At 36.0% G+C, this 27,336-nt stretch overlaps 1 protein-coding gene across 3 annotated transcripts; it reads right to left on the reverse strand.

Annotated features, from left to right (window-relative positions):
• Positions 1 to 428: 428 nt before the first annotated feature.
• Positions 429 to 26,863, reverse strand: LOC121422764 (phosphorylase b kinase regulatory subunit beta-like). Of its 3 annotated transcripts, XM_041617945.1 has the most exons (24): positions 26,765 to 26,863; positions 23,737 to 23,875; positions 22,526 to 22,625; positions 21,489 to 21,570; positions 21,277 to 21,356; positions 20,244 to 20,380; positions 19,717 to 19,876; positions 18,891 to 19,088; positions 18,028 to 18,163; positions 15,464 to 15,619; positions 14,188 to 14,291; positions 13,558 to 13,704; positions 12,919 to 13,107; positions 11,124 to 11,206; positions 9,658 to 9,804; positions 8,578 to 8,704; positions 7,396 to 7,522; positions 6,874 to 7,022; positions 6,209 to 6,411; positions 5,402 to 5,456; positions 4,937 to 5,087; positions 4,353 to 4,522; positions 3,540 to 3,614; positions 429 to 2,766 (listed from the first exon to the last, which is right to left on the reverse strand). In XM_041617945.1, the coding sequence occupies exons 1-24, from the start codon at positions 26,829 to 26,831 to the stop codon at positions 2,560 to 2,562; spliced, it is 3,189 nt and encodes a 1,062-aa protein (XP_041473879.1). In that variant the 5' UTR covers positions 26,832 to 26,863; the 3' UTR covers positions 429 to 2,559. The 3 variants fall into 3 exon arrangements, with proteins under 3 accessions (XP_041473879.1, XP_041473878.1, XP_041473880.1); XM_041617944.1 differs by lacking the exon at positions 21,277 to 21,356 and having other exon boundaries at positions 21,409 to 21,570; XM_041617946.1 differs by lacking the exons at positions 21,277 to 21,356; positions 21,489 to 21,570; positions 22,526 to 22,625; positions 23,737 to 23,875; positions 26,765 to 26,863 and adding an exon at positions 20,475 to 20,480.
• Positions 26,864 to 27,336: the final 473 nt, after the last annotated feature.

Consider the following 27,336-nt stretch of genomic DNA (forward strand, 5'->3'; position numbering starts at 1 on the left):
TGATAATTTGCTATGCAGGCATTTCTGTGTGTAGTGGTTGTTTGTTTTTGTTGGTAGTTTTTATCAGCCAAACATTTTGTATGATAATGAGTATATAATATGTACATAATGTGAATATTTAAAAAAATATGAAAAACTGTTGAAATAAAAAGAATATTGGAAAAAAGGTACATGAAGTTTCAAAAGTGCATTGTTAGCATCAGTGAGTGGGAGAGAAAAGATAAAGCCCAAGTGTTTTTATTTTAGTAGTATATTGAAATAATTGTTACAAGGGAAAATGGAAGTATAAGGAGAGAGGGAGGTGATGTTCGAAAGGGAATAAAGAGGTGGTATGAAAGAGGAGCAACAATAAATGGGATGAAAATCCACAAAAATAAAAGAAATTTTGATTTTTAGAGAGAAAAGACTACAAAGGCAGGAACAGTTTAGGCATTATAAACAAGTTATTTCAATTTATATAAATATTTTTTTGACATGAATACTATATGATGTTATAACATTGTAGGATTAAAGCCCTGACCTTTCAGAACATAAATGCACAAAAAGTTTCATTTCTAATAAATATTTATCAGCCTATCAAGGATTACCAACTGACATGATGTCAAAACTGTATGTCATTTCTTCAAAACAATCCTGGAGTTCTTTTATAGAAATATTGCAGTGCATGACTTGACTGGAACAGGCTGTTTATGCTCAATAAGTTATCTCAAATTTTTTTCTGGTGTTTCAAAAAGTGGAACTGAATTCAAATCCCTCATCAAACTACTTTTGTTGTCTCTCTTGCCAATTACTTAGACCTACTATTTTTACCTTCAAGCTTCCAGAAGTTTCTTGGTCACACAAATGACATGAGCTACATCCAAGAACTTTTGGTTATTGTCGAACTGATCAAGAATCCCCAAAAACATGTTTCAGTCATGCATAACTCATATATGATTTTATGAAACATTCCCTTGTATAAACTGAAACAACAGTCTTGTGTAATAGTTATGAACACCAAAAAATAAATATTGCATCTCTTTGTTACACTTCACATTAAAATATATGTACACAGTGTAAATATAACAGCTTTGATAAATAAATATAATATTGTACATGAGTTCTGCTTTTTTTGCTAATTGGTAACTACATGGTGTCCAACTAAAGACACTATATCTGTAGTTCACACTAGTTTCACAATTTTCTGCATCATTAGGAGGCATTAGTAAATAATCTTTGGCAAATACAATGCTATTAACTATGTTGTTCCTCATAAAACTGATTATTTGGTTATGCATTGACCATGTTTTAAATGTTATACAAGAGATTTTATTATAGGTAAAACCAACCCCAGACCTAATTTTGGACAGCTAGTCTCTTTAAACATCAAATCTCTGACAGACCTTATGTTGAGCAAAACAGTAAACTAGCTGGTGGAAAATCTAGGAAATACATCTAGTCTTCACCTCCAAACACAGTCTTGGATGAATTATTCACCATGATAAATGGCAGTAACAAACGTAATGTTCCAGCGGCAGGTTACGAGTCTAAAAATCTTAAACATTCCACGAAAAAAAATGATCCACACTTGTAAAAATTATCATTTCTAGAATAAAATCAAACAGTGATTGCATTCTATGATACAGAGCAAAGACTCTTCAATGACTGGCCCCAAAAAGATGACTTGCAACAACTCTCACCAGATAGTTGGAGGTGCTCTTTCCAGAGAGAGAGAGGCAGGTTGTAGAACGGTGTTGAGTCTTCTGAAGTGTGGATTGATTCTAGGACACAGAGCAATACTGTTCACCAACTCCTCCAATGGCTGGTGAAGAATCCATAAGACTATTTGTAACTATCCTCGCCAGATAGTTAAAAGTGTTTAACTTCCCAGAGAGGGACAGGTTGCAAAACAGTGTCGGGTCATCCGGATTGTGGATTGATTTTAGGATACACAGCATGATTCTTCACAAATTCTTCTGATGGCTGATGAAGAATCCAGAGATGACTTGTAACTACCATTGTCAGGTGGTTAGAGGAGCTCTTCTTTCTAGAGAGAGGCAGGTTGTAGAACGGTGTTGAGTCTTCTGAAGTGTGGATTGGTTTGGGGATACAGAGCAAGATTCTCCACCGACTCCTCTAGGAAGTTGGAGTTGCTCTATTTCCCTAGAGAGGTTGTAGAATAGTGTTGTAGAACAGTGTCTGGTTATCTGGAGTGTGGATAGATACTTTGATGCAGAGCAAGATTACATGGTGAAATTCATTCACTACTTGATGAAGAGAGGGAAAACAGCAAGATTCTTCATCCACACCTCCTATGGCTGATGAAGAATCCAGAAGATGACTTCGGTGCTCTTCTTTCCAGCTGAGAGAGAAGCAGGTTGTAGAACGGGGTGAGGTCACCAGGATTGCTGGTTTGATTTTAGGATACAGAACAAGATTCTTCACCCACTCCTTCAACAGCCAATGAAGAGTCCAGAAGTTTACTTGTAACAACTCTCACCAGTTACATGGAGGTGCTCTTCTTTCAAGAGATTGGCAGGTTGTAGAACAATGTCAGGTCATTTGGATTGTAGCTTGATTTTACGATACGGTACAAGAATCTTCACCCGCTCCTCCGATGGCTGATGAAGAATCCAGAAGATGACTTGTAACTACCCTTGCCAGGTAGTTGGAGGTGCTCTTCTTTCCAGAGAGAGGCAGGTTGTAGAACGGAGTCAGGTCATCTGGATTGTGGTTTGATCCTTTCATATGGTCTGCTCTGTACAGACCAAATGCTTCATGGATGTACTGCAAAGATGAAAGGGTAAAAATCACATTACCAAAGGTTAGGACCAGGTAGCAGAAACACCGGCTGGAGGGCTAAAACCATGATAAAACGTTTTTGAACCATTCTTAATGTTCACCTAAAATGACCAGACATAAGTTTTAACAGGTCTTCCCTAAAATTCTGTTTTGGAATTCTCAAAGTCCAGATGGCATCAGAAATGGCCCCCATTGTGATTGGCTTTTATATTTTTTATATTCCATAGTCTAATTTCTTCAACTGAATCAAATATAGTGTCATATGAAATAGAATCAAATTGCCTAAAGCTGACACTGCTTTTCTCAGCTTTAAAAAAATTTACACTAAAACTCTGAGGCAATAAATGAGAATATTTGCATTAAAACAATTCAAATCTGGAAATTGATTTATCATAAATAAAAAATGAAAACAAAAATCGTCACCTTCATTTCAGCCCAAATAAAAATTTCTCCATTGTAACAATAGGAAATATGAATGATGAAAAAGTAGCATTTCCTGAACAAGCTAAAAATCAAGACATCAAATGCAATATCACAACTAATACTAGTAGATAATTGTTTTACAAGGGTGAGATTATGTATAAACTTGATCAAGTGAAAGAATACCCCAGCAAATTATTTTAAAAATCTATCAATCAAATATGTTTGGAGCATCACCAGCTTCATTTTGTGAAGGGGGGGGGGGGGGGCAACTCAAAAGTGTTGAAAAACACATTTTCAACCCTTTTGAGTCAAAGTAATTTATCAAGATGACTTACAGCATCCATGTTGACAGTGTGTTGGAACTGCAGTTCTCTATTTCTCTCAAGGATCGTCGCAACAACAGATAGGAGCTATAGAGATAAAACAGAGAGGATTGATTATTTGCCAATTTATTCAATTGATAGACACATTGAATGTATTGATGACCTTGCTCTCAAGACATGTATTACTTAGGATACCAATGTGTCTAGCTGATATTTTCATGAAGTCAGGAAGACTTCCTCAATTTCAAATCTTGTTTTAAATATGTGTTAAAGGACTCTGAAAGAAATTGTGCAATTGCTGATATATTAGCAATAAGCATGGCATTACATTCAGATGTCTGGACCCCGTCATACACAGAGTTACGATTGATCTGATCAACCTCAAGTATATGGAAATCCATCAATGTCATCATTTTTCTTTAGGAAATTTGCTCAATGTCCTTTGAAAACAAGGAGAAGTATACTGAGTTGTCAAGAAAACAGTGAATGTATGAATATACATATCTAGAAAATATTTTGAACAAGCATGTATTTTAGATGTGTACATTGCTGGCTTTCCATAGTTGTGGTTGATTGGATCAATCATAACTCTTTGTAAGATAGGGCCCTGGTCTTTTCCAAGCACTGCCCCACAAGTGATTATCTTTCTTGGCTAATTTAAGTGTGGCCATTTCTCGGGTTAGATTATTATGATTTCAAACAGTTCATTTTATCTAACTGTACCAGAGCTAGATTTGTGACGACACCCTGACAATTAACCTTGGTTTAAAATACTATCTCATGAAATCAGTATTCACTACAACATCAATTTATCTCAACACCTACCTCTACCATGAGCTGGCGATACTCCGGATGGGATATACGTCCAAACATCTCCTCGATGCGAAGAGCAAAGTTCAGATCTGTCTGGGTCATGTCAGACAGTGTGGGTTGCTGTGGGAGGTAGTAGTTGGCAATGCTCAGACCCGATGGAGTCCTCCCCAAGATATTCCATACTATAATCACAATTACAGAAAAGAAACATTGTGTACGATTCAAACAGTTCTGCTTTGTTAAATTTTCAAAACAAAATCATTTGGGTACAAACATTTTACGACATTTTTTTCTTGGCATAAATCCACTTCTCTGGTATTCAGATCTTTTTGATCTATAATGATTTAATTAGAACTACAAGATAAATGCTGAAGGACCTTCTATTATGAAAAATAATAACATCACTAATAAAGGGAACTGAATCAGATAAATATTCAAAGTTTTTACAAAGAATGAATTAATAAATATACAACAGTTACTACACTTTAAGTGGCAAACCATTGTTAACACACACAATGCTTGCCCCTCCAATCATTTGTCTCATCAGAATGTTCCAGCATCACTGAGTAAATACAAGGACTTGCAGCGGAGCTTACCCTTGTCATAGAAGCGGACAGGGGTTCTGTTAAGAGCACCGCTAAACTGCCGTCTCTGGAGCCAGGTTCTGTTACTAAGGGTGGTCATCTTGACCTCTAAGACATGGCAGAGGAGATCCTTGAGTCGCGAGGGACAGAGACTGTGAATAGGCTGTAAAGATTTTGAGAGTCAAGAAAGAAATGATAAATTTTCTGAACTAGGCATTTTAAAAGCATATTTTAATGTTCAAACAAAAGTTTATACAGAGAAGTAATATGATGACCCAATTCTATTGAGTCAAGTTGATGAAAATTTTATGAGAATTAAAAACAAAAAGAAATACAAGTGTTGTAGCGGGTGATTTGCTCAAATACTATTCAATTCAAAGAATCATAATATTAGATATTCACTTGTGTGCATAAGAATTTGATTATGCTAGTCATGGTAATAGAATCCTGTTTGGTAAAGGCCATTTTCAGACTTACCACTGTTTCTTTCCATGTGATCTCCAGCTCAGACTTCATGGCATGCAATAACCAGCTGAAAAACAACAAATTAATGACAAGACAGATCTCTTATTTCTAGCTTATAACCGTGAAGCAAACGCAAACCAACAGCTTTAATAGCACCACTTCAAGACCTCATTTACTATTATGAGCAGTGTTATATTTTAATATAGGCAAAATTAACTGATAACAAATGAATTCAGTTCCCAATACATTCAGACCACAGTAATTATGTTCCCAATAATAAAAACAAGAACTTTACCTCTGAAAACATTTGTTTGTATATATAAATAAAACTATAGGCGAATTTATTCTCTGTAATATTCAGTTATCTAAATAGGTATATTCTATGACTAGCTATATATTTAACACACACTGTTGGTCAGTTCCCTCTCCCTTTAATACCTCTATAAAACAATGAATTATAGCTGAACAAAAATCAATGGAATTAAACAGATAACATTAAAAAAAAATTGATGAATGTAGCAAAATTCCCTAAACCCACTCTCATAATGCAGACTAAAAATACAAATTAAATGCAAACCAACTGAATAAAATGCTAAAATCACTTCAAAACTAAATAAATTTTTAATGACATTTACAGTACAGAATAAAATGAATAAAGAGGAGTAGGAAACATAAAGAAATTATGAAGTAAAGAATATTCCTTCAACCTTTTCTGAAAGAATGCATCAAATAAATATTGATTATGCTTCTCATTATTATTATTATCATAAGAGCAAAGATCTAATAAAAGGATCTAGTAAAAACAGAACATGCCCTTACCCTACTCGTATCTTGAGTACACTCTGGAAAAGTTCTCTTCTTGTGAAGATGAGCTTGCCCAAAGCAATGATCATCTCTTGCTGCATGACGGCCTCTCGGACGTTGTACCGCTGGCAACGGTCAAAGATGATGCTCTTGATCTCGCTGGGGTTGATGGGACGGCTAATAAGCTCTTCCTCATGCCCAAACACACCGACTGTGATCTAAGGTGGTGTTGAAAGAAAATATTTGCAATGAATTGCAAATCGATCAATTAGTGGTCAAGTAATTTACAGCATCAGACTAGACACATGAAAGTCCTGGGTTCAATCCCAGACCACAGTAATCAACATGACTCTTTTATTCTACATTGAAATAAATGGAAATGCTAAATGCATTATTGGTATTAATGTGTGCATGTGTTTTAAAAATATACACACACAAAAATAAATACAATTGCAGCATGTATGTGGTATAAGACTACTGAGTTGCAAGAACTTGATCTATCAAATTTCATATTTGCTATTGATATACAATTACATGTAAACTATAGCAAATGATCTATATTTTTAGCTGCAAAAAACAGCAACACAATATTAATAATCATGATGATGATGATGATAATAATGATAATAATTACAAAAAACCCAATAATAGCAAAAACAATATATTTTCCCTATACTTACAAATTTGCCATTAGCAAGCATGGAGGTGACTGACGGAGCGAGACTGTCTACTACCTTTCTCATGATACTGGCGCAATACCTCACAGTAGACCAATCTTTCATGATTCGAGCCTTCTGATAGACAATAGACATCCGTTCATCAACACTTGCTGTGAAAATGAAATATGAATAGTGATCATGGTAAAAATAATTTGGATGAAGAAGAAGATGATGGCAATGACACCTATGATTGATATGATCATCATGATAATGGAAATGATAATGATTATGAAAATGATGATGAAGATGATGATGCCAACAACTCCAATAGAAATTGACCAACCCATTGTGCAACCCCCCCCCCCCCCCATTGTAGAATCCTGGTAAGTGTTGCAAAAAGTATCTTAGTGATGATCATTAACAAATTTGCTCTGAACCAATCAGATGCAACGATTTCAGTAGCTTATTACAACAGTCAGTAAAATTGCTATTTATTTCATGGAATGCTAACCTGGATCTACCCCTACAGGATTATCAACTCACCTCCATCAAAGACAAAGTTTGGTCCTTCTCTGTCTAGCAGCAAGCTAAGAATCTCCGCCTGATTTCGCAACAATGACCTGCTCTCTAGCTCTTGTATAACCTCCCATGTGGATTTCACCTCCAATTCCTTTGCAAAGAAGAGAGAGAGAGAGAAAAAAAGAATTATCCTCAAAGATCCAAGTAAACAAAATAGATTGTACACTAAACCACAATAGTGAATTCTAAGTTCTGTATTCGAAACTCTGGTTAAATTCAGATCTGGTCTAAACAGAACATGTTATATTTACAAACCCATCTCTTACAGAGCTATTTCAGAGCTGTGTGGGAATGACTGAAACACTTTTTTTTGCCACTGTAGCATGATGAAACAGCAGAGTTGACATAAGTTATATAAAATGTTAACAAATTTTAACATCCTGGGCTTCCCTTAATTTTAGCAGAATTGGACTACGGTCTAAATTAAACCAGACTTCAGAATATAGGTTTATGTCTTCAGGGGCCAGTTGCGGAATGAGTTGCGATCAAACGCAACTCAACAAATCCTGCGCAACTTGATTTTCAGCGAACGAAGCACCGTATTCAGGACTTGCGCTTGATATTTTGACAGGCCCCAGTTTACGCTTTACCATAGACATACAATCAATATTTATTGTATATTTCACGATACATTTGGTTTTACAAAACATACTGCACCATAATACAGAATATCATATAATCATTATAAAACTCTGGGCAATAGTTCTGGATTGGTTAACCTATGAATAGCCAAATGTGACATAAATCTCTAACAATGAAGGTTCGAGTTATCAGCTCATTTGAAATTAAAATCCATGACTGTCTGGGAATATCAATTCAAGTAATTTCCTTATATTGTTTATATAAAGCACAAAGAAAGAGCACAATAACCATTACAAAATACAATGTGATTTTTTTTACATTTTCAGCTTGCCATGAATTTAGCAGGGATATAAACTTGGGAGCGTTTCATGAAAGGACTTGTTGGACGTTCAATCCGAAGTGCCACTTTATCAGACAGTTACCACAGTAGTACTGCGTCTTAGCCAGGGATCGTCAAGGAAAGTTGTCAGAACTGCCAACTTGCCACACAAACATGTTGATGAAACGCTCCCCTGGACTTCAGAATAAGGCATTTGAATTGATTGAAATTGTAGAGAATCTCACCTTGATGTTCAGAGGGCGCTCTTCTTGTTGAAGGACCGAACTGTATGAGCATGCTTTCTTGAGAGCCTTGAAAGGAAGATGATCCACATTAAGTTCCTCTAAAGGTTTGAAAAGCAGGTTAGCAGCACTGCAGGGGAAGACAGAAAACTGGTTGAGTGATAAAAAAAACCATTGATGCGGCACAGCCCAATTGTGCTGAGTTTACGGAGGCATGGTTAAATTTATACAAACATTATAATACAAAAGGAAACATAAATTCAAATTTTTGAATCATATATAAAAAAAATAGCTTAACAAAAGAATATGCATGCAGATGGAGAAGAAACGTAGGTGAAGAAGAAATGGTGGAAAGAAGAGATTGAAGAAAAACCAGAAAGGAAGCAAAGAGAAAAAGTAAAAAAAAATGGGAAAGGAAAAAAAAGGAGATGGAAGATGAATCACAGACTGAAATGTTGATAATTCTATGCAAAAATGAAATTAATCCATTTTATTTATGACAATAAGGGGTTACACTAAAATATGTTTTGTATGATAAAAATCATACTGTAATTGCTCTTAACAAGATCTATGTCCTATATCATAAAGGTTTAGATATGATCATAATATGCAATAATCAATCATAGAATTCAGTCCAATGATCAATCACTATGCTTCAAGTAACAGGGCCCTAGCAATACTCGGTTAATACAAAGACTCTTGCATCCAACCAGGTACCCATTCTACACCTCGGTGGAGAATTACAAAGTGTGGATTGATGCCAGTGCATGAGTTGGTTTGGAACAGAGATGCAGTCGAAGCTGGAAATTCCGAGTCACAAGGCGCTGAAGAAAGCCTTCTACATGTGACTCAGGCCGAGGCCAAGGTATGCAAAATGTGGCCTGAAGACCGGCTTTGACTACATCCCTGATTTTGAACACAGGACTACTCTCTACAGGACCAGCTCATTACATAACTACCTTCATACCTTGTGAATTAATTATTGATATTGATTTTTAATATTGCCAAATAAATTCAACTGATTGAAGGACTAGAGTCAGGACCACTCATCAATGACATATCCCAAGAATGACCAATTTTTACCTTCCCTCCGGCATCTGAAAGTCTAGGTGTTCCACCGATGAGGAAGCTATCAGGGTTTGTAGTCTGTCCACCTTGACTCGGATTCCGTTGCAGGACCCTCTCTTGAAGGATGCAAGCATCTCCAGCATGGCATTACCCTCAGAACCCCTGTAAGGCAAGAATAGGATATTTTCAGTGCTTTCTATTGCCAGAACCAGCTGGGTTAGATTACAATACCAATGCACAGGTGGCAGACGTTGCACACAAAGGTTGACTCACCAAAATGTTTGCGGTCGCCTTTAACAAAGACATAATTCCTTTGTTTGTACACCAATAATATTGTCTTTGTATATATATATTTTTGATAATAAAGTTTGAACTTTGACTACTTCCGCTAATCCGACTGGATCTGCGCCTGCTTTTGGCTGCTGAACCACTTGATTGCAACAGACAATATCGTTCAATTGACAGTGCATAGTCATTTGCACACATTTGGTTTATATCACCCACTTGCAGATTTACATCAAAGTCACACAAAATTCAATATACATTATTTCACAAAAAAAAACATTATCAAAGGTATAATAATAATAATACACAGCATTTATTATGCGCCATCTATCTATAGTAAACTATTCCGAGGCACAGAGGGATGGAGGGATTGCGAGGAGAAAAAAAAGAAAAAAAAAGGTATGTCATCATTTGGAAATGCATGGAATATCATGTGGATCTGAATCTTGATGAATCACAGGGAAAGCCCCAATATTTTTGTGGAAAAGTGCCATCAGGGCCTCGTCTGACAAGCATTACAATTGATCCTATCAACCACAACTATGGAAAGCCAACATCCCCCTTCATCTAAAATGCATATGTCTGTTAAAAATATATGATCTATATTCATGAGTGCATCACTGTCTTGACAATCCATCAAGCTCCTCTTTACAAAGGGACGTTGAGAAAATTTCCCAGATGTAAAATTATGGCAATGATGGATTCCCACACCGGTAGTTAACGTTGATCAGACCAGTCACAACTCTCTGTCAGACAGTGCCCTGACGTTCATAGACTTGATTTCACTATTCAGTTTCTATTTGCAAGAAGGGATCTATTGGATATACAGAGCTGCCAACCAGGAAAAGAACATTTCAGTATTTTTAAAACTGAAAATCAGTATTTCGGTGAGGAAATAAGTATTTTCAAAGAATACCATAGGACCACATGCAAAGCTGAAACTTTAGAAATAAGTATTTTACATACAACTATCAGTATTCTTCTAATTTTTCAGTACTAAATACTGAAAATCAGTACTACTTGGCAGCTCTGGATATACAGCTCGGTGTATATACAGCTACACTTTGGAAAGATAACTACATCTTGCTCGCCTGGAAGGTAATATAGTTTACCCATCACCATCCCCTACTGTGATCATTTGTTTTTACTTTGTCTGATAGTATATAGTTTTGATTCAAGACATATTTTCCACTTACATGAAGTGCTCTTCCCTTATCACCAGACAGAGTGTTGGTCTTCCAACGTAGTTCCAGCTTTTCCTCACAAATGCAACCAGGCTCTGGTAATGAAGAATTGAGGTGGTCATGGGTTTAATAAAAGTGGTTGATTTGAAACTGAAGAATCTGAATATATATTTTTTTTTGTCTGAATATAAGGCCAAGTAAAAAAAGATAGTAGTTGATCGTCCGGGTTTTTTGCGAGCGGTGATGAGGGAGGTCCTTGCTATTTGCTATCTTACTATTTTTTTTAAGAACACGGAGGCATTTTCTCGGTCCGATTTTTGACATCAGTGATGAGGGAGGTCCTTACTATTTACTATTTTTTTTGATATTTTTTATTCAAATGATTGTCAGGCCATGTCAAGCTCGAATTATGTGATCGATGTATGCTCAATAGTAATAATAAATGATTAGAAATTTATATATACATACTATTATATATGTATAAATATCTACGATTGATTGGAAATCTATGGAAAAAAAAATCTATTGATGTATTGTTACTGATGTATACTGGTACTGTATTGTTGTCAAACAGAATGTTCATGTCAAGTGAATAATTTAAACATTTTAATTTATGTAAGGGTAAAAAAAATGCATGGGGGGGGTCTTTTTTATTGTCATGGAGTCTTGTTCAATTTTCCAGAGCCAATCTCATTTTTAGCTCTGGGTATGGTTTTGCATCGCAGTTTTCGGGTGCTTGTTCGTTTACATAATGTTTAATACTACTGCTCAATTTTTTATTCATTTTTAAAATTGATATTGAATATTAAATCCCTCATTGAATATTCGATGCATTGCCTCCTGACATTAGAAACCTCGCCAGAAAATTCAATGCATTTCACAAATTCACATGTCACGCCAGCACAGTCAATCACATCATCCTAGCACACATGCAGTTCTCCCAACAGAGTCACAAGCACACAATCACCGTAACACACGTCTAAGTACAGGCGCTATCACTCACCAAAAAACCCCGCTGAAATACAAATTACGTCATTAGAATTGATTTATCTGCGCCATATTTCAAGAGCATGCGACGGATTAGTTCAGATTCAGTAAGCGGGGTCCCCGAAAATGCACTAAAAATGAAGAAATCCGCGATCTTTTCCGAGTTTGCAAACTTTATTTCCTCGCTAATTTATAATGGTATCTTCAAAATCCAATAAAAAAACAAATCAGAATTTTTTTCTTTCTTGCAATTACGGCGATATCGGACTTTGCAATTGTTTTTGAAGTTGCGAGATGCGAGAGAGATCCCAGAGTAATCTTGTGAATTTTTTCGTTATTCAGCAGCCATAAAAATAGTTAATAGAAAGAAAATTGATGCTGTAATTAAAAAGGGAAAATGGCGAGGACGAGAAACAACACAATTTTTTTTTTTTTTTTTTTTTTTTTTTTTTTTTTTTTTAAATAGTAAATAGCAAAAATTTTCATGCGGCGGCCAAAAGTGATGCGCGCGAGGACGATCAACTACTTTCTTATTTTACTTGGCCTAACTACAAATATTTCTATCTTTATCATTATGACTACTACTATGTCTACTCTGAAAACAATTACTACTACGACAATGATGACTACTACACCTGCTGCTGCTACTACTACTACTTCTCCTGCTACTGCTACTACTACTACTAATACTACTAGTACTACTACTACTACCACTACTACTACTACTACTACTACTACTACTACTACTACTAAATTCCTTGCATTTTAAAATTGGTGAATTAACAATGAAAATTACTTTTTTCTATTAATGTGCCAATACCTTTATATCATCCACAAGAAAGTTGATGTCCTGATACATATAGAAATCCATAAGATCAAACTGTAGAGGGTAGCAGATAACAGTTCTGCCAAGGAGACGGTAAATCTTGGATGTGCCGATGATTCCTATTGGTCTATTTGGCCGCCCCGTCAATCCTAGCTTCTTGTTCTGACCAAGAAAAGCGAGAGCCTGCAAAGAAAGAGAGGATTCCTTATGGAGACCTCAAACTACTAATTTGCTAGTCAAGAGTTTATATCCAAAGAAAAATGCTTTAGGGTATTTTTTTTTTTGGGGGGGGTGCACATGGCATAATAAATTGTAAGTATTACGATTTGCCCTGTTTGTGTCAATGATTGTGCACATTGACTCTGAAAATAAAGAGCATATTGTTGTGTAGACATACACAAATGAACACATCCTTTGTGCTAATTTTATAAAACATTCAATCATGTTCCTGAAATGTCTCTTGAAATTCCTAATATTGCCTTTAAAAAAATTCACATTTTCCTAAATTCATTTAGTTTTAAAATTCTACTAATCTGCTTCTCTAACTTTTTTTTTTCTTCTTTTAGATCAACTTGAGATTGGATCACCATTAGCTATTATTTTTGAAGTCCACCATACTCTTTGCAATTGTACCTTAATGAGTTCAGACGGTGACCAGATCTCGATAGGCTCGATCTGAGTTGGAGTTTGTGACTGGATGCCGTACGTAGCCAGTGTAGTTTGAAGACGAGTACTCTCTGCTATGAACACCATCTGAACAGTCATGTCTTTTGTAGTCATCTAGAGATAAATAAATCATAATGTTCATCAGTGAAGATGAAGATTTTGATGAACTTAGGAATACCATTTCTCAGCAAATCCTGCTATATCTCTTAATATAACTAAAAGCCGGGCACACACTACATGGTCCATTGTGAACCGATGAACATTCCAACTTAAGAATCAAATGTCCAAATAGTGGTATGAAAACTAAAATCTAAATTACAGTCTATTTTGAGCCTCCCTGTAGGTATAAAAGGAAATTTAATTCCAAATCGTAATGACGTCATCATTAATTGTTTGTTGAGCTGACTTGAACTTTACTCAGAGCGAAAGGCTAGCAGCAAAGCAGAATTCTAATGGTAGTAATCCTAGCATCATGCTGAAATTCAAATAAAATAACATAATATAATGGTGTTAAGAAATCTCACTTCCACATGGTGGCAAAATTGATTTAAAAAAAAAGAAATCATTCCTTGGTAGTGCAGTTTCATTTGAACGTACCTCAAATGCTGAGTGCCTTGTGTTGTGTCTGTATCGTTTGCAGAGTGATGACCCAAGATATCGTCCCTCGGGGTCTAGCTCATTCATCTCCACCAACCCTTCCTCTGAAGAAAACAAAAATCAACAAGATACAAGAACCTTTACATATAAATGATAATGTATAGTTATGCAGTACTGAATGGTAGAAGTGCCAAATTTTTTTTATAAACAAATATTAAATTAATCACAGAGCCCCCCCCCCCCCACAAAAGGGCATAAATGAAAATTCTTTCATCCCTGCACATTGAAGTGATTGGTTAACATTGGTTTGACTTTTTAAAAATCTGAGCTAGAAGGTCACACTTGTCACCTGTGTCTGTGATATGTTACAAAAATGAAGCCCAGAAAAAATTGCGTTCGAAAATAATTATTTAGTGCTTCAAAAATTGAAATATAAAGTGACCGAAAACACCATCTTAATTTCATCCCATACACTTATGTGTACTATTTAGGTGTCTATAAGACGCCTATTTACAAAATCAGGGTTTGCCTTGTAGTTTTCGCTTTTCATTCTCAATAATGGTTGTTTTCAGGATTTATTAGTTCTAATGCATACACTAGTACACATGTTTCATCTTGGTTTGAGAACTTTTTAAATCGGCTGCTCACAAAGTTAAACAATACCTTTAATTGGGAAACGTAACAAAATTTTAGTTCATTTTGATAAACACACTTGTTATGTATGTGTACACAAGTTCACCTCTGCCAGCTCTTTCTACTGAGGAGGCGCGGTAGAGCGGGGGTTTAAGATCCCGGTGACCCAGGTTCGATTATCACTTGGTGCACTCGTGCCCTTTGGTAAGGTATTAATCTTCATACCAGTTCCCTCAGAGACGACATTAAGCTGTCGGTACCCTGGTTGCTTTGGTAACAAGCATTCATGCTTTCTTGGCAATCAGGTAAAAAAATCACCACCATTTACCTTACATTACTGAGTAAACATGACATAATAAACAGACTTTTGCAAAGTCTTCTCCCTCTGAAGTGGCACAAAACGGAGAGAAATTATGATGGCCTCTCTCTGTGCTTTTTCCCAGCTCTTTCCCCAATCTGAACCTTTTTACACCCACTTTTTTTTGGAAATGGTTTTGTTTGTTCTCCCTCTGTACTTTTTTCTTACCCTCTCCTCTTCTCTGAACCTTTTCCCACTCAATTGAGAGGCATCATTTGTTATTCATAGAACGTCCCCATAGAGTATAATTATTTCTTCCCCTCTTCATTCACTTTTTACACTTACTTAGAAGACATGATAAGATGTACATAGATTGCCCCCATAGGAATACATTGTTTCCTTCGCCCTCTGTGCTGGCGATCCTCTGCTGGCTACCCGGCTGCACTCTCTCTCCTTCTATACACCCCCTAGGTATGTAGTAGTACTTTGGCACGATCATTCCTGACGACAAGAAGCAAACCCAATCAAATGCATTTTTATGAAAAGAAAGTTGCACTTGTTGAAATAATCACAAAAAAGCATTCAAACAGGGATAAACAAAATGATCACTGTGTGTTTGAATTCATAAAATGTAAGCCTGAGTCAAATCGATTTTGAAATCGGTGTTCGATCGATGTCATCGAACACCGGTGCAGATTTTGCAAAATCGGTGCATCGAAAAAAAAAAAAATATGTCGGCCGGCCGATTCGTTTGGTTTACACAATCAATCATCAAAATATCAGCAATGTCCAACTTTACTACTACTTACTTGATTTCTATTGCCCCCAAAATGAAACCGATTGAGTAATTATGATGCTATTCACCATTAATTTGAAGTTTATTTCGATCATAGTTCGAGTCTTACTCGTCTGCTCGTGCCGAGATAATTTATGCACGATGAATTCATGAATGGAATTAGTCATGGCCATCGATCGTGCATGCGCAGTACTGTTCTTTAATCAAACCAGAAAATGGCCGGAAATTTACGCGATCAACGTAAAATAAATCTTGCTTTCATGAACAATATTAATATCATGACCATAGAACATTATTTAATCGTAATATTTAACAATAATTTGCATATGATAATCATTAATATAAATTTAGAGCTTGATGTGAAACGTTTGTATTTCGTTTCAATTTTCAATGGCGGACATCTCATGACGATCGACTTGACTTCTTGAGTCGAGCTAGTGCACTTGTCTAAAAAAAATAATCATCACGTCAGGATTGATTCTCGAACATTGTCTACATGCAAAAACTCTGTTCAAGTTCGTAATATCACCATATAATAACATTTTACATGACAAAACAGAGAAAATTGTGTTTGATTTTTTTCCCATCAATTTGAAGCTAGTTTGTGCCCAACTTTGGGCTCTGATTTCATGAATGGGAAAATATGTCATACGTCATCGAACATGCATGCGCATTGTACTTATTTTCTCGGAGCTTGGAGGAGACATCCAGAAATGGAATCATAGAAATAATCCCAGTATTAATTCTTCCATATGAACATAACATACTTTGCTGACATCGTCAATATTCTTAGTATGACCATAAAATCTTGTTAAATCGTAATAATTTAGATGAATTTAGGGCTCGATTCGAACCATTCGTATTTATTTTGATCGCATGCTCAATTGCGTCTAAAAAACTGGATTGTCATTATCAGGATTAATTCTCGAACATCGTCATAACTCATATTCCACAATCTTTCCTCATAATCGTTATATCAGCATTGAATAGCAATTCAAATGACCATCCAGAGAAAATTACGTATTTATTCCCATAAATTTATTTGGAGCTCATTTTGGATCCAACTACACAATCTCAGGCAAGTTACAGCGCTCTCCGTTGATTGCACTTGTTTGCTGGCGCTGACGTCATGCACGCCTGTCGTTTCGGGAGCTGAGAGTGAGTGTACGGAGCTGCGGACGGGGCTGGTGAATGGACTGCGAATGCTAGTTGACCGAAAATCATTCGGATCGACTCTGCGTGATTCATGTCTTTATTATTGTTTCATTTTAAACTTATATGTTGTCATCTGCAAATATCATTGTTGAAGATATTTTGGGAAGAATTCTGCTTTGGTCCCCAGCCTTTTTTGTGTGTTTTGTGATCATGGAAAATACAAACGAACTTTGCTCTGTCATCTGCTTGTGCAACGCTCACCCGGCCAACGCCAGCGCATACCGTCAGTGCGTATAGTGCACATGCAAAGCGCATCGACGCAAAAAAACAAGACTAAATTTTCCCCGCCTTCAATATTCGATGCATCGATGTTCGATCGAATTAGAGCTGTCGAACACGGTTTTCAAAATAATCGATATGACTCAGGCTTAATAGAATGTATTACAGACTTTGCTTCAAGTCAAATCTTTTCTGATTATGGAGAAATTTGACTTAAAAGAGGTATTAAACCTATGTTTTGCACAATCTGTCAATTTCATATTTGGTTTTCTTTCTTTCCAGATTTTGATGGCATCCTACTACAGTCAGAAACCAGAATTCCGATAAATTGGTTTTAATAACAATTTTAAAATAATCACGGATTTTAATGAGTTTTTTTTGGCAGCAGGCTTATATAAGTCTGCAGAAATTGGCAGTGTTTCATCGACACTGGAGTGTTGTGGCCAAGTGGATTAGTATCCCGACTTTGAAACAGAGGGTCGTGGGTTTGAATCCCAGCCATGGCATAAGCAAGAAATTGATCCATATCGTGCTACACCCTACTTAGGTGAGGTAAATGGGTACCTGGCAGGATTAATTCTGTTAATGCACCAAACACCTTTGCAGCTGAAGCTAAAGCCAAAGCATGCCACGGATAATTCGCACCTCATAAATGCTACATATTATTGTTATTACTTACCATACTTTGTTTGTTTGAGAAGAGGTTTGAGTAGATTGTAATATTCCTCGACCTGGTTGCTCTTGTTCTTCGCTAATCCATCCAACATCATAAAGATGAAAAACAATGGCCACTCAGACTCTATCGATTCATACAACTGGTGTGAAATAAAGAAAAATATGAATAGGAAAGCTGGGGTAATAGGATGCAGTGCTTAGAAACATTGTATTAAGGGCTATATAAATGTTAAATATTATTGATATTATTACCAATGAAAAGATACATGTACCTTGACAAATCTTGTATCAATTATTTTTTCAAGAGCAGGACTTTCACAGCAGCTTTCCATGAATACCTCCACTAGTTTATTCATGCAGAAGTGGGAGGATCGGACAAAAGATTTTTTTTCAATTTGGCATCTGACATGAACTTACAAAATGTTGGATAACGTAGGAACCGAAAATCTGGGCATCGCAAATTTGAAATTATAGATACATGAAGTACTGTGTCAATTGCCTTTTGTGTTGCAAAAATATTGCACAAAACACGGAGCGGGACCATAATGTCCCCATGTGGGGATGTTTCACAAAGATCTTAATGTAACTTAACATCAAACTTAAATCAAAGTTCTGTGCCATATATTTCGCATTACATCACTGGTCAAACAATGCTCGGAGGAAGTGTGCTAGTGCTCATCTAATATCTTGTGCACGTCGCCACTGAGCATGACTTTTAATCACACTCATCTTAGTGACACACCCGTCCTCACCCCGCCCCCCTGGTTAATCGGATTTGAGCCTTTGTGAAACCAATGGTCCTTTTGAAAGAACCATCATCCAAAACAAAATGCTAGACTGCTCCTTGCCAATCAAATGCAGATATACCTTTACTTCGGTGGGTTTGTAGTACTTTCGATTCTTGTCTTCGAGGACCGTGCCGTAGCCATCCCTGAGAAATCTCTTGAAGCCGTGCTTCCCTTGCAGTTTGCGCTTGATCTTATCGATGGTGATTTCTGCCAGGCATTCATCATCCAGGGCAAATGCTGGAAAGCTGACAGTTGCAATGAGAGCAGCATCTGTGTTCTAGAGAGGCCAGATGACAAAAAAATGGTAGTCATGGGGGAAAACAATACATCTTTACTATAGAAAGGATCTGTAAGTACAATTAATTTTCTTTGTTACATGTATGTGCTGGCTATATCACTGTTCTACTCGTTGAGTAATCCATGTGATCTGCTGCCTTTGCCAGATTTTGTATGTTAGCAACCAGGGGGTGTTTCATAAAGCTGTTCGCAAAGTTAGGAACAACTTTATGCACGACTGGAACAACTTTACGCATGACTGGAACATGTTAGGTCATAACTCAATTGCATAGGGATATCACAGAGCACAAGGATCACCAGTCGTTCGTAAAGTCATTCGTATCTTACGAACAGCTTTATGAAACACCCACGAGCCCAATAATACATTGACTTCAATGTGGCTAATTGTGTATTCATGAGGTCATGAATACACAGGCCCCATGGACCAATTCCCAATTTTGGTAGTGGGGGTCTTTCATCATGCTTTACCAAAATATGGTATAAAAAATGCTGAACTGCAAAAATTTTTTTTTTTGTGACGTCATCACTTGGATACTCTTTTGTTGGTTTTGGGATGGCAGGTTTGACAAATGTTGCTGAACACTCTCCTGGAGTTGGTCTTTCATTACCTTTGAACTGCTCTCCCTGGGCAAGAGACTCTCCAGAGTAGTACTGTTCCTGGCATGGGCATCAGGATCAACATACAAGATGGACCAAGATGTGCCTTCTTTACCAAAGAGATTAAAGCCGTTAGTCGCCTCCAATGCTGCCTTGGCCATACCAATAGAACTGCAAAGACATCATATGATTTGTCAATGTCAAATATCGTCAAGTCGTGCATTTCATAATACATGCTTTTATTGTGACATCACGCACATGTGTTAATTCCGAGAGATTGATTGATTGTACTCAACACCATGCATCAATCATTGTTTTTCTTCAAAATTGATGACATATCTTGTTCAAACACTACAGTATTTCTGGGATCTCACTTAAATTTTTACTGATTAATCCTTATTTTCCCTGCACTTGGGATTCAATGTTCAGTTATAAATTTATTTGATTTTTTTTTAAATCCTACTAGCAGCCACTTTCTGTGGAGGGGGATAGTTTTTTTTTATATTTTGAATGAGAATATGAAAGGATTTAACAGTACCTTGCATGAAGTTCCTTCTTCCCTGTATTGTACTTGCTTCCTCTCTCCCATACCCCAAAGTCAGGGGTCCTGTATGCTCTCTCCACGTAGAAGACTAGATTCTGTACAAAACTCACTTCATCCAGGGTGTAAATAATCTGAAAGGAATGCCACATATCATTCATTGTCATGTTGTATTGGAGGACCAAATCTCAAGAGAATTGATAACTATTTGACTATTGACCGATTGACCTGGAGACCTGAGATAATCATCTAAATCAGGTATAAAAGATGTAAATAAAAAGAATCAATCTGAAGATAGTGGTAGTTATCTGGTATTGTCATATCTCAAGAGGATTAATATTTGACTAGCTGTTTGACTAACTATTGACTGACTAGCCTGAAGACTTGATTTCATCATCTGAACCAGGTACAGAGTGAGATAGAATCAATGTGAAGGTGGTGGTAATTATCTGGTAATGCCATATCTCAAAAAGACTGATATATACTTGACTACCTATTTGATTAAGTATTGACTGACTAACCTAAAGACCAAAGATAATCATCTAAATGAGGTATAGAAGATGTATCAATCTAAAGATGGTGGTAGTTATCTGGTAGTGTCATACCTCAAGAGGATTGATATTTGACTATTTGACTAGCTGTTTGACTAACAATTGACTAATTAATCTGGAGACCTGATGTAATCATATGAACCAGGTAGAGAAGATAGAATGAGATAGAATCAATCGGAAGATGGTGGCAATTATCTGATAGAGTCATATCTGAAGAGAATTGATAAATATTTGACTAGCTATCTAACTAACCAAAAAACCTGTTGTAATCAGGAAGGTCAAATCTCAAGAGGATTAATATTTGACAAGCTATTTGAATAATTATTGACGGACTGACTTCCCTGATGACACGACTTAATCATCTGAACCAGGATTAGAAAATAGAGTGAGATAGAACCTTTCTGAAGATGTTGGTAGTTATCTAGTATTGTTTGACTAGCTACATGTACATGTATCTGACTAACTATTGACCGACTAACCTGAAGACCTGATTTAATCATCTGAACAAGGTATAGAAGATAGAGTGAGATAGAATCAATCTGGAGATGGTGGTAGTTATCTGGTATTGTTTGACTAGCTACATGTACCTGACTAACTATTGACCAACTTACCTGGAGACCTGATTTAATCATCTGAACAAGGTATAGAAGATAGAGTGAGATAGAATCAATCTGGAGATGGTGGTAGTTATCTGGTAGGGTGTTTCCTGTGTTCAGGTCATAGCGGGAATGCAGTGCAAACTCCTCACTCTGCACATTCTTAAATTTGTCCACCTAAAAAGGAAAAATGAGAACAAAACTGAATTAAAGACTCATGCCTTTTAATAATTAAGCGATAGTTTGATCATCAATCCTCATTTGCAAAATACCTTTAATTACAGTATGGTAACATGAGAATTGATACTGAAAAGTGTTTTAAGAATTTTCATGCGTCCTTGAAAAATGATTTTTCAGTGAAGTCTGCAACTCATTTTGTATTGTAAAATGTATAAATACCAATGACTCTGCTTATGATTTTAGGCTGATGATGAGGTGTGAACCTTGAAACATGTTCTGTTCATGGAATTGTTATAATGCTCTTTTCATTTTATTTGTATTCAAATTGATATTGAGCCATTCTTTTGGAAATATCATGTAGCATTATGATTTCATTGACATCTACATCATTCATTGCAGGCATCCCTTATTTGTTAAACATTGAATTTTACATCACTGCAAACAAATCCTCCTGACTAAACAAGCCATAAACATACAACATACCTGATGAAAGTGGTTCCAAATTATTTGGGTGAAGATAAACTCTCACACAATTTTTCATAAAACAACATTTCTTTTTAATAGGTGTAAAAAAAATTTCTCACTTACTCGGTATAGCATGTCAATATACCACATATAATCATTTACAGTGCTTCTAAAAGTTAGTGAACCCACCAGAAAATGAACATATTTAAAAGTCTTCAAAGTCGGCCATCTCTTAAAATTTCAATAGTGAAGTCAGGTGATAGAATATTACATTCAATAAAGATGGTGTTAGACCAGGTGGATATCAGATGAAATTGGGAAATAAACCTAAAATTGAAATTATACAAAATGGTTCATGGCTTATTTAGAACCAGATCTTAGACAAACTGGTTTTAGATGAACCAGGATTTAGATCATGTGGGAGGAGACCAAACTGAAAGTTATTGAAGCAGCTGTAAACCAATCGGCAATTTCTCTACTCACTTACCCTGTCAGCCTGCCTCATAAAGCAATACAACAGACCTCTCATACATTTTACTGCACTTTGCTCCAATTCATATGTCCTCCCATCATCATCATCGACTTTTCTGGAAGAAATGTACAAACAGATTTAACAAAAAATTGAAATACTTATCTCAATTCATCATGAACTAGTGTTTAAAGGTCAAGTCCACCCCAGGAAAATGCTGACTTGAATAGATAGAGAAAAATCAAACTAGCATAGTGCTGAAAATTTAATCAAAATCGGATGTAAAATAAGAAAGTTATGGCATTTTAAAGTTTCCCTTATTTTTCACAAAACAGTGATGGACAACTAGGTGAGTCAGGCGATGATGTCCATCACTCACTATTTCTTTTGTTTTTTATTGTTTGAATTATACAATATTTCATTTTTTATAGATTTGACAATAAGGAACAACTTGACTGAACCATATAGTATTAAACAATGCTAATTCCACATGTTCAGGGAGGAATTAATCCTTGTACCACTTGACAATGAGGAGAAAATTAGAATATTTCATATATAAAAGAAATAGTGAATGGATAATGTCATAGTCTCCTCATTTGCATACCAGTCAGGATGTGCATATAACTGTTTTGTGAAATTTAGCAAAACTTTAAAATGTCATAACTTTCTTATTTTACATCCGATTTCAATGAAATTTTCAGTGTTATGCTTGTTGGATTTTTCTCTTTTTATTCAAATCAACTTGGGGTGGAATTGTCCTTAAGTTAGCAGAGTGATCCATCTGTATAGGTGTAATGGGGCACAGTTACCAATGAGGTTACATGTTATATACCAAATGCTCATTGGCACTTAAGCTCCAGAACATTTAATTCTTTATGAACCCCCTTGTTAGATCTATGTTTCATAAAACTGTAAAGTTATGTATAATTTAAGTTTAACATATACAGCGCAAGAAAGGATCACCAGTCATGCGCAAAGTCAGTCATAACAGCTTCACCCCCTCCCCTCCAGACATGATTGTGAACTTGAGGAAAAAAATTGAATTTTATTTTCAGGGGCTACTTTTCACTACCTACTGCCTAAATCTGCAACATAGATAAACATTAGCATTGCAGTGATTGGGGATTTGGGGGTGTGGGGGGCATTTTTATTTTCCAGGGCTCTTTTGAGCAATTCTGGGGCAAAATCTCCCAGAGCCCCCATGCATTTTTTTTCTCTGGTGAACTTACCGGTATGCGAGAGCTAGAGCCCAGACAGCAATGGCAGAGTATACACTCTCTCTGACCCCTGCCTCTTTGACCTTCGTATCTGTGTTGACAGGAAATAATCCCAATGCAGGGCTCTGGTGAATCAATATTTGTTGTTTCACTGAAATTAAAAGAGGATAAAACAAAAATATAGGCCTACATATGACATTTGACTAGCCTTCGGGGAGGTGTAGAAAAAAATATTCATAGACAACGTTGACTGAGCTTTAGGGAGATGAATATTCAGTGCATCCAAGAAATCAGAATATACAAAAACTGGGAATTTGATTGATTTATTATTGTTTAGTGACAATATACAAGTTTTATAGACAAATGACCTATCATTTTAAAGCTTTGAATATCTTCTATCATCTAAATTAGAAAATTCCTCATTTATGCTGAGTAAGTTAAAACAATGTGAAGGGAAAAAGTCACTTGGTGAGCCCTTATCTGAATTTATAAGAGAAAAATTATGTTCAATGTTTTTAATACTGCCCTTATATTTGGTACCTCAATCACAGAAAATGGTAAAGAGATTACGAAGTCCTGTTTATTCAAAATAATGCTTGAATCTCAAGACATTTCACAGGCAAGCTGTTGTGCTTAAAGGGGAAGTTCACCCTGACAAAGTTTATTGTAAAAATAGCAGAAAAATTAATGAAAAATATTGCCGAAGGTTTGAGAAAAATTCATCAAATAATTAAAAAGTTATTAGAATTTCAATTATTTGATTTGTGACGTCATATGCGAGCAGCATTCCTACATAGCGAATGGTAAAAAATCAATGAAATGTCATTTTCTCAGAAAATTGAAAATGGTTTTCACTGTAACTTTTGTATATCAATAGACAAATCGTTTCACACCCGATCATGAAAAGAAAACAAAATTAAGTCATCAGGAACCATACAAAATTTGAAATTTATGCATTTTATATTACATAACACATGGAACAGCTGCTCGTTTATGACGTCACAAATCCAAAACTTTGAACTCTAATAACTTTCTTACTCTTCAATGGATTTTCCTCAAACCTTCACCAATATTTTTTCTGCTATTTTTACAAGAAAGTTTTCTTCAGGGTGAACTTCCCCTTTATCTCTCTTCAACAATTGCTTTGGTTGACAATCAGCCATGCATAGCTGATGGTTAGAACTCTTTAGTTAACTGAACCAGCTAATGTCAGCAATGGTCAGGAACCCATGACAAATTATTTGTCTAATAAAATTATGAAAATTCTAAGTCAACCCCTAAAAATGATTTATTAATACAGAGATCTACATGAACAGATTATGTATGTGTGTTGTCCTTGTCTGTAAATTTACTGTTTCAAGTTTTTGTAGTTCTGCCATGCCACTACTATGTTCAGTTCATGGAGTGATATGCTCTTAATTTTATTCTGATTATTTTTTCATTTCAATTCAATTAAAAAATGGTGAATGAATGTAATATGATAATGGCAGACTTGAAGGAGAGGAGACTGACACTTTTTTAAATGACAAAAATAATTGTATAGTGGGGTGGGGATGACCATTTGCATTGCCTTTCCTAGTCTACACACTCATCTTTTGTTGAGTATGTCTACCAAAAAGGCAATGGACTGTTTTTAAATCTTGTTGTTCTTATTGGAAATTGTTGTCAACAGTTATTATGTGATCTGGTTTGTTTGTAATCATGAATTCAATAAATAATACAAATGAAAAAAGTGCCACTCAAAAATTTCCACATGCCAGTTACACCCCCACTTCCACAAAAATCAACTGATTCATTGTCATTGATCATTTCATAAATTGCAATGTCATTTTGCATAGCAAGAGTTAGACTAGACAGCTGGCAGCCGTCTGTTTCGAGGAGTTTTTTAACATTTAAAAAAAATTCTCCTCGCAGACGGCTCGCTACCGTGCAGCCACCATTAGGGGACTTGCAATGCAAAATCCCCCTGTCGGGGCTCTTCAATTTTTGTCTTTAATGAATAAAAATTTTGAAAATTAACGTGACCAAAATGCAAATTTATATTCCATCTTGGCATTAATTGCCAAAAAACAGAGAAAAATGAAGTTTAAAGGAACAAAAACAGTGACTTACCTCCGCTGTCGCGCAAATTCACTTCCCCGTTCCGTTTTATCCGATCTTAAGTACATAAACATATGGCCATTGAGTCCCTGTACAGATCGTGCTAGAACTTCGGTCTCTGTATTTGGTAAGTGAAGCCAACAAAGTTCAGCTGAACAACCAACAAAACAGAGACCGAAGCTTTTGGTCTAGAGTTAGACCAAAAGCTTTGGTCTCTTATGTTGGTTGTTCCGCTGAACTTTGTTGGCTGCACTCACCAAAATCAGAGACAGAGGTTCTAACTCAATCTGTACAGGGACTCAATGGGCATATTGTTTATGTATTAAGTTCGGATCAGCCAGGGAAGTGGGAGTTGTGTGACAGCCGAAGAATGTCAGTTTTTTTTCCCTTTTATTAATTTTGCCTGTTTTGGTGCAATTCAGGCCAAAACAGAATAATAATCTCTATTTTGGTGCAGTTCTTTTTGAATATTTTTATGAAATAAGACAAAAATCGACTAGCCCCATCAGGGCTGGAAGATTTTGCATTGTTAACCCCCTGGCTGCGCAATAATAATAGCAAGCCGTCTGTGCACGAGGAAAAAAAAACTTTTTCTTGGGTCATGCATCAGATCCAGAAGTTCAGAGCTAATCAAGACAAACGAGATATATATAGATCGATCTAGCCTAGGCTAGGCCCTAGCTAGCCTAGAATATATTATAATTTCTAGGCCTAGGATATCATCATCAACCTCATTCAGTCTCAGCACTCGCACCACAGTCCCACATGCTTAAAAATCAGCTGGAAAAAATTCCCCAAATAAATGCGAAGTTGGAGTCTGGCTTAATTTCAGTGTCATTCTCAATCGCCCAGGCACAACAAAATTGTACATCGGCAATTAAACTTCTAAATTCAATTATACATGGTTTCTATCATCATAAAGCTACTAGAGAATACGTACCCAAACAGTAATAATAGTTCAAACTTTTGACCTGCTGCAGGTAATCGTCGTCTGCTTCTGGAGCCATTTTGGAGAGCTCTGAAATCACGTAAGTTAGTAGTCTAATTTTGCATGCGTATTTCACATGATTTTTGCTCTAATTTGGATTCCTTTTGGATTTCATAAAGCAAAGTCTGCAAATCCTCCTCTAATAAATCTTGAATAAAATTCACGATGAATACATTCGATTTCTTCATTATATCTCTATCAAAATTTGAAATTAAATTAAGTATTTGTAGCATAAATATCAGCGACTCCAACTAAAGACTATTCCATACTCTTCCATATTTTCTAAATGAAAAAAGAATTGTGCCCAGGCCAATAGAGATAATTATAGCAATATGGCAATAAATATGGTGCCCAAAGTGAAACTGAGAACAAAAACTGTCGAATAAGAAAGTTATTGGTCTTTAAAAGACAAGTCCATCCCCAACAAAATGATGATTTGCCACAAAAAAGGAGAAACATCCAACAAGCATGCATAACACTGAAAATTTCATCAAAATCGGATGTAAAATAAACCCGAAAATAAG

Source organism: Lytechinus variegatus, chromosome 10 (genome assembly GCF_018143015.1).
Source record: "Lytechinus variegatus isolate NC3 chromosome 10, Lvar_3.0, whole genome shotgun sequence".
Taxonomy (NCBI): domain Eukaryota; kingdom Metazoa; phylum Echinodermata; class Echinoidea; order Temnopleuroida; family Toxopneustidae; genus Lytechinus; species Lytechinus variegatus.